At 56.9% G+C, this 8514-nt stretch overlaps 1 protein-coding gene across 1 annotated transcript; it reads right to left on the bottom strand.

The window, feature by feature from the left end:
- Nucleotides 1-1729: 1729 nt before the first annotated feature.
- LOC147980613 (uncharacterized) lies at nucleotides 1730-2284 on the bottom strand. Its single transcript, XM_087515685.1, has one exon. The coding sequence runs from the start codon at nucleotides 2282-2284 to the stop codon at nucleotides 1730-1732; it is 555 nt and encodes a 184-aa protein (XP_087371811.1).
- Between the last annotated feature and the right edge of the window lie 6230 nt (nucleotides 2285-8514).

The raw sequence follows: 8514 nt of genomic DNA, 5'->3' as shown, positions 1-8514 counted from the left end.
ATTAATTAGCCTCCACCGTGCAAATGAATGATTGAAATCGAAGGAAGGATAGCAGCGCGGATGACTTACACAGGATGATAAGGCACGAGAATCACCCCCTTGTCCTTATTGGTGAGCATGAAACTGACGATGTAATCCCTCGCGTATTCACGGTGATTTGCGCAGACTCCCAAGAAGCCCTCGTGCATGTAGTACGGGTCAGTGACACAGATATGAGATATCTGCTCAACCCCGATGATGTAGTTCATGTGCAAGGCATAAAGGCGGACAAACGTAAAATCCAGCTTCTTCACGTGAAACATGTCGAATATGTAATCGAATCGGAGGAAGAAATTATCCGCGGGGAAGCTGTCGACGTACGACATTTGCCGCGAAACGTTAACCACGTAGAGTGGGTATCCTGGATCTTTCGAGGCAATCAGGTCTTTCTCTACCCGCAGCACATCGTCATGAAGTCTCATTAGATCACCGAATCTGGCCCGTAGCACTGTTGAAGGTAGGATTGGTTGACCGGGGATATGCCATTTATCCGCACCGGGGATATCTATACGGTCCTGAAACCGAGGCTGCTGAGGCGGCTGGATCATAGAAACAGCTTTTTTGCCTTTCCTCGCTCTCTTCCTAAACTTCTTTACTACCGGAAGGTCATCCATAATATGTTGAGACGGCAATTCAGGCACCGACTCATGACGCTCAAACCCTGAGGAGGCGCTAGTATAGACATACTGTTCAGCAGCGCCATCGTCGTCCTCATCCTCATCCATGGCGACGTCATCAGCGACTAATGGAGCCTCGTCCTTACCCCGTCCGCTATCACCCAACCCGACACCCGACGATAATTGGGTAGGTGGGGTGTTGATGTTCATACCTTGCTGAGGCTGCGTGCTCGTGGGTGTGCTCCCGGCCACCTCCAGACGAAGCAGACTCTTTGGCCACAACAGGACCCACCCAGCATTGCAACAATTACCAAGCCGCCGCGGTGTCTCGTCGTCATCCCCAAGTAGTACTGGAGGAGGCAAATTCTCGTGGCCCGGTTTGACACTGGCCACAGAAACCTTGAAGACGTTCGGGGGGATCGGCCGGCTGTGGAACAATGGTTCCTTCAGCTCCATTATCGTCGCCTTCCCCACGTCCACCTTCTGGTCGCCGATGGTGTACAATATGGTGCACGGGGTTTCGTCGGCCTGCAAAGAAAAGTCTGCGACGTGAGACATCCGAAAGGCAACGAAAATGGGAGATTATACATTTATATTAAAGGGGGCCGGTGTGACAGATACCGTGAGGGCGTCGAGCTCAGCCAAAGATGAAGCACCGCCTAGCACGTCCGGTGCGGGAGCCGGTGTGGGAGCTGGTGCGGGAGCAGGTGCAGGTGCAGGTGCTGGTGCAACGCTAGTCGAGCTGCTCCCTGCCAAGAAGTCAGCAAGGGGAAAGTCCGCTGCATCTTTTTTTGGATTTTGCCTGGTCCAATTGAAAACGGCCGGAACCAAGGTAGTAGAAATATCTAAAGCCACCTGTTTTGCGGCAGCTACCGCTGTTGCGACTGTCTCAGTTGATTTCTTCTTAACCGCAATCTCAACCCACTTGTCGATGTTTTCTTCATTTAATCTCCGTCTTTCCTTTCTCTCCTCCGTGGTCTCACGGTAGTACTTCTTCCACGTGGCACTGTCTCCGACACCGTGCACGCGTCCATACGACGGTCGAGTATCCACCGGTTGTTGTTTCAATATGTTCATGCTGTTGCCCGATGTTGCACTTGTCGGGCCGAGATCTCGTTAGTCGGCAGCTCTTTGTTCACCCGAAAGTTGAGGATGGACTGAGCCCAGGAAGGTGGTGCAATTTCTTCGACTGCTAGGACTACTACTTGCATGAGGGAGGTTGGGCCGGGAGACGGAGGGTTGGAGTCGGCTGCCGCTTGCTGAGTCGACGAAGTCCCCAGGCCGACTGCTGCAGTCCCCGGGCCGGGTTCTGAAGTCCCCGGACCGGGTGTGACCGCTGCAGTCCCCAAGCCGCCTGCCGAAGTCCCCGCTCCGGCTGCTGGGGTCCTCAAGTCGGATCCAACTACTTCAGGAGGAGCTGGTATGAAGATGGACTCTGATTGTAACGACAGCTTGACAGACAGCTTGAGGAGGCGTTGCAGGGTGACACCGGCTGGTATTGCTTGCCGGGTGGAGCCGATCCGTGCCAAGGCATTTGCTTGCTCATTGTCATTTCTTGGCACATGGAGGAACTCGCACCCTTCAAAGTATCCATTGAGTTGCTGGATGAGGAAGCGGTAGCTGGCCATATTTGCATCCTTGGCGTCCCAGTCGCCTGACGACTGCTGGACCACCAAGTCGGAGTCTCCATAGCACAGGATCCGGCGAATGCCGAGTTCCTTGGCAAGCCGGAGCCCGTGTATGAGCGCTTCGTATTTAGCTACGTTGTTGGAGGTGGCAAAGTGAATATGCACCACATATTTGTGCTTGTCGCCTTTGGGAGAGGTGAGCACGATGCCGACCCCTAAACCGGTGCACATCTTGGAACCATCAAAGTGCATCCGCCAATGGGTGGAGTCCGACACTGGCGGCAGGTACTGGGTCTTGGCCCAGTCGACGAGGAAGTCAGCCAGTGCTTGGGATTTGATGGCGGTGCGAGGCTGGTAATAGATGGTGTAGGGGGCAAAATCTATGGCCCATTTGACCACTTGGCCCGAAGCATCACGGCTTCCAATGATCTTGGCAAGTGGAGCAGTGCAGACCATAATGATTGGGTGCTCTTGAAAGTATGGCTTCAGCTCCTTGGCGGCAAAATGCACGTCGTAGCACATCTTCTGATAATGGGGGTAGTTCTGCTTGGAGGCAGACAATACTTCACTCAGGTAATACACCGGCCTCTGGACGGGTAGTGCTTTGCCTTCTTCCTTTCGTTCCACAACTATGACTGTGCTGACCACCCGGCTGGTGGCGGCGATGTAGAGGAGCATGGGCTCCTTCGGAGTCGGAGCCGCCAGGACAGGCGGAGTGGTCAGCATCTTCTTGAGCTGGAGAAAAGCTTCATCTGCCTTGTCATTCCACTCGAAAAAAGTGGTCTTCTTCATGAGCTGGTACAGGGGAAGAGCCTTCTCACCCAGCCAACTGATGAAATGGTTGATGGATGCCAAGCAGCCGGTGAATTTTTGCACGTCTAGCAGTCAGGTTGGCACCTCCATCCTCTCGATGGCCTTGATCTTCATGGGGTTGCACTCTATGCCGCGCTCTGAGACCAGGAAGCCAAGAAGATGGCCGGCTGGTACTCCAAACACACATTTATCTGTGTTGAGCTTGATTTGAAATCGGCGCAAGTTCTCAAAGGTTTCCTTGAGGTCTTCTAGCAGAGTGCCCTGCTTCTCTGTCTTCACCACAACGTCGTCCACATAGACATGGGCGTTTCTACCGAGTTGCTTGAGGAGACACTTCTACATGCAACGCTGAAACATGGCGCCGGCATTTCTCAAGCCGAACGTCATGGTCAGGTAGTAGAAGGCTCCGAATGGCGTGATGAAGGTGGTCTTCAGCCTGTCGGCCGGGTTTAGCTTGATCTGATGATACCCTGAGTATGCATCCAAAAAGCTCAGCAGCTCGCATCCGGCTGTGGAGTCTATCACTTGGTCGATTCTTGGCAAAGCAAATGGGTCTTTGGCGCAAGCTTTGTTGAGGCTGGTATAATCAATACACATGCGTCACTTCTTATTCTTCTTCAGCACAAGGACTGGGTTGGCTAACCATTTTGGAAAGAACACCTCCATGTTGAAGCCGGCTGCTAGAAGCCGGGCTATCTCTTCTCCAACAACTCTTCTCTTCTCTTCTGACAGGAGGTGCAACGGCTGCCTGACTGGCTTGGCATCAGATCAGACATGTAGCTTGTGCTCCAAGAAATCCGTCGGAACACCCGGCATGTCCTTGGGAGACCATGCATAGATGTCTCGATTCTCATGGAGGAAATCGATGAGCTCACTTTCCTATTTGCTGTCAAGGTTTGCACCTATGACAGCGTGCTTCTCCGGGTCATCCGGGTCCAAGGGTATCTTCTTTGTTTCTTTCGCTAGCTTGAACGAGCCCTTAGCCTCCGACTCCTTGGGGTTGGGTGACATTTCCGGCTGCTTGCCTGCCATTGCCACAACCCGGTCAAGGAGCCGCTTCTCAGCTGCAATCACGAGGGACTCAGCTAGCCGGCTGCTGTCTACTGCACAGGCGGATGACTTCTTGTAATCTCCGGTTATGGTTAGGATTCCCTTGGTACTTGGCATCTTCATCTTGAGGTAAGCATAGTGGGGGACCGCCATGAACTTGGCCAGAGCAGGCCGGCCAAGTAGCGCATGATAGGGGCTTTCAAGGTCCACCACCTCAAACTAGACTGGCTCTCGGCGGAAATGATCTTTGTCTCCAAAGAGGACATCTATCTGGGTCTTGCCAATTGGTGAGCAGGAAAGGCCAGGAACTATGCCATGGAATACAGCCCGACTGGGCTGAAGCTGCCTCTGTTTGATTCCTAACTTCTCCAAAGTGTCTTGGTACGGGATGTTAATGCTGCTGCCGACATCTATCAAGACTCGGGAGAAGCGAGCAGCCCGCCTCTCTATTGCGAAGGTGGCATCTAAGACCAAGGCATAAGAACCAGGAGAAGGCATCACCTCCTGGTGGTCGGCTCTGCTCCAGCTGATGGGCTTTTCAGACTAATGCATGAACTCGGGGGTCTCTGATGCTACGGCATTTACTTCTTGTTGCCGCTGTCGTCTGCTGTGCTTATCGTCGGCCACGCTGGTGAACACAACATAAGCTCCGTGCTCTTCAGGGTACTCATCTTGTATGGCGCCGACTGGCCGAACCGCCGGCTGCTGGGGAGGAGGAGGAGGCGGCGTCCCGACAGGCAGAGGAGGCAGGAGTCCGTCACCGTTGGCGATCCTAGTGAGCCAGTGGCACTTCCGAGTGGTGTGGTTAGACGGCTTTGCTCCGCTGTGGAACTTGTAGGATGCATCAAGAGTCTGCTCGTACGAGAAGGCGGGTAACCAGTTGGGCTTGCCGCCCTTCTGACGCTTGGGTAGTGGCTGCCCTTCCGGCTGCTGATCTTCGACTGTCGCCACCTGCCGGCTTGTGGGAAGCTAGTTGCGTGTCCTTGCGTTTGTTTTCATTCGGCTGCTGATGCCGCCTGGTATCACCAGCCGGGGTTCGTGGAGCTGGGGGTGCCACTTTGCTGGATGCATCAACTTGGATCACCGCCTTCATGGAGGAGTCAGCCATGGCGTACTTGTCAGCTATGATCAGCAGCTCGTCGCAGAGAAGTCGATGCTTGAGGAGGGTGCCTTCTCGGTACCCAGGGGTAAAGTACTCAACGGCCTGCACCTCATGCACGGCCTCGCAGGAGTTGCGTAGCTCGGCCCAGCGCATGAGGTAGTCGCGAGTCGACTCGTTGGGGCCTTGGACACAAAAGGAGAGCTGGCGAGGCTTGGGCGGCCGCTTGTACGTGCTGGTGAAGTTGCAGATGAAGGCTTCGGTGAAATCAACCCAGCTGTTGATACTGCGGGGGTTCAGGCTATTCAGCCATGTCTGGGCTATGCCCTGGAGCATGAGCGGAACGTACTTCATAACAACACGCTTGGTGCCGTTTGCAATGTTGATGGCTGTGGAGTAGTCGACCAGCCAGTTCTCCGGCTTCATGGAGTAGGTGTACTTGGGTGTATCTCTTGGGAGTGTGAACCCTTTGGGGAAGGGCTCATCTCGAATGCGGGGGCCAAAACAAGGCGGACCCAGCTCATCTTCTTCTTCTAGTGCCAGGGATCGGTTGAGGCGGTCAATCCGGTGGCGGGCGTCGTTCTCAACGACTCCTTCCCGACGGCCAAGGTGGTCGCCGAGTGTTGGGTGTTCAACAGGTGGCGGGGAAGCGCGCCTCTCTCTGCGAGGGGAAGGAGGCGGATGGTCATCCCGTCGTTCCACTGCTCTTGGGCGGCCATCTTGGTCGCGCTCGATGGTGATGCGAGTCCGGCTGCGGCTGGCAGCCGGCTCCTTGTCTCTTCTACCGCGGACGCCACCAGTCGGCGTTCGGGATGTCGTGCCTTGATCTCGGTGAGGAGGTGGATCATCGTTTCGCCGGTTGGTCGCTTCAGTGCGGCAACCGGCCTCTTGCTGCTCAGCAGCCGCGTCAAGGAGCTGCTGGTTGCGCTCCGTCATGTGGCGACGCTCGTCGCCCTGGAGCTTGTCTAGCTCGTCTGCTGCCTCCTGGGCAGCTCGTATGTTCTCTGCGGGCGTGGCGTAAACGGGATGATCTATCCCGAACATGCTAGCGATGGTCGCACCAGGCGGTCGGATCAGGCCAATGCGGCTAGGCCCACCAGGAGTCGGCGTGCCGCCGACGGCATGGTCCATCTCATGCTGGTTGGCCTCCGAAAGGCATCTCATGATGGCTAGCCGGTTGGCGCTTTCGACGAGCTGGACACGGCGTGCCTCCAGCGTCTCGGCATCGGCGTCTTCCGGGATGGGCGCAGTCAGGTCTTGCGGCGCCGCCTGCAACGGATCCTGGACACCTCCGCCAGAGTGCTCGTCGTGGCTGATGACAAGCACCTCTGTGACGGTGCTGCCACCGCTGTCCGCACGACGAAGCGGTTCGTCGTAGACCACCATGTTGGTGGGGAACGCATCAAGCAACGCTGTGTCTGAGTCGACAAGCATCGGGTTGGTGGAGCCAACCAGCTCCAAGCCTACAGCAGGGTCGTTGGCGACGTGGAGCTGATCGAGGAGGCTGACGAGGCGGCTCTCGGGGCCTTTTGTGCCCGCGTCGGATGCGGGCTCATCAGAGAGGCGGATCTCACTAACAAGATCGGCGAGGAAGCTTGCCGCGCAGGCGACCTCCATGCCGTGCAGTGCGTCGGCGCAGAAGCCGTCTGGCGTGCCGGGCTGGCTGCGTTCGCCAGGAAGGAACAAGGTTCCCGTCCAAAACAGGTCTCCGGGAGACGGTGCACATTGCCCCACGGTGGGCGCCAAATGTCGGGGGTTGGGTGCAACATATGCCAATGGATGGCTTATCATGGTGGGAACGAGTAGAACGTCGCCGGTGCCTGGAAGCGGGATGAGGCATAGACACGAACGCAGGCGCACTTTACACTAGGAGATAACACCCCTAGTCCTGCTCTGCGGGGTCTCCGCATGATCACTAAGGCACTAGTGAGTACAATGGTGCTCCTCAAGCTGTATGCTAGAGGTAGAAGAAGGCAAGGCTTGCTCTCTCCTACCTCTATGTGTGAGTCTAGTTCTAACTGCTTGTGAACCGTTTGCATGGGTGCGCTGGAGGGTTTATATAGGCCTACCCCCCAGGGGTACAATGGTAATCTGGCCGGGTGTAGGACCCGACTGTCAGTGTCTCCGGTCGCCGGCTTCTCCGCCGGCAGCTAGGCCCGCCGCCTGGCGGGCCCCGCCGACTGGTCTGGTACGGAGCCGAGAGACCGCTTTTCCGTCGCTCGCGGGTCTTGCCGGGTGCTGATTACTGTATCCGTGATGCTAATGACGCATGCTTGGTCAGGGGAGCGTGGCTACAGTCCCGCCGCCTGGTGGGAGATCACTGTAGCCACACCGTGTCTCATCAGGTTAATGGCGCACGGGCCCCGAGGAAGGAACGAGCCGCCTACTGGAAGCTGGCCTCCCTCGGGTCCGACTGGTCAGGCCTCCGCCGTCTTCCGGGCTCTCGCTGCCAGGTAGGGCCCGCCGCCTGCAGGCCATACCAACAGGCTGTCATCGGAACAGGGCTCCGCCTGCCAGAAGTGACGTCAGGGGTGGAGTGGCAACAGTGTCGCGCCTGGCGGAGATCTCCGCCTGTACGGAGCACTGTGGCCACGCCCGGCCCTGGATACGGGGGTAATGGGCTACACTGTAGCCTCACCCTGTCTTGTGTTCTTAATGGGGGCGCAGACTCAGAGGGCACCGTGGGCCGCCTGCTAGGAGCCGGCCTCTCTGGAGGCTTCCTACATGGAGTCGGCCCGTCTTGGCGCCGCCTTGTGGAGCCTATCCGCCTTCTGGTAGCCAGCCACTTGGGCCAGTCGGCCACCAGAAGGCAGCGCTTCATCTTGATGTCCTGAGGGGTGCAACCGGCCCCGATGTCTTGAAAGGTTCAGGGACTCGAGTTAGGCTACCCATGGCCCATTACTCTGACACTTGGCGTGGAAGGCAAGCATGGCGCCCTGATATGACCACTTGGGCCAGTCGGCCACCAGAAGGCGGCGCTTCATCTTGATGTCCTGAGGGGCGCAACCGGCCCCGATGTCTTGAAAGGTTCAGGGACTCGAGTTAGGCTACCCGTGGCCCATTACTCTGACACTTGGCATGGAAGGCCCATTACTCTGACACTTGGCGTGGAAGGCAAGCCGTACCAACAGGCTGTCATCGGAACAGGGCTTCGCCTGCCAGAAGTGACGTCAGGGGTGAAGTGGCAACAGTGCCGCGCCTGGCGGAGATCTCCGCCTGTATGGAGCACTGTGGCCACGCCCGGCCCTGGATACGGGGGTGATGGGCT

Source organism: Triticum urartu, chromosome 3A, assembly GCF_056163025.1.
Source record: "Triticum urartu cultivar PI428250 chromosome 3A, HENAU_Tu73, whole genome shotgun sequence".
NCBI lineage: Eukaryota > Viridiplantae > Streptophyta > Magnoliopsida > Poales > Poaceae > Triticum > Triticum urartu.
The sequence above is the reverse complement of the archived record's forward strand: the minus strand, read 5'-3'. Positions and strand labels throughout refer to the sequence as shown.

What these genes read in the sequence shown, in the direction of transcription:
- LOC147980613 (XM_087515685.1), bottom strand. Translation starts at nt 2,284, where the DNA reads ATGGCCAGCTACCGCTTCCTCATCCAGCAACTCAATGGATACTTTGAA.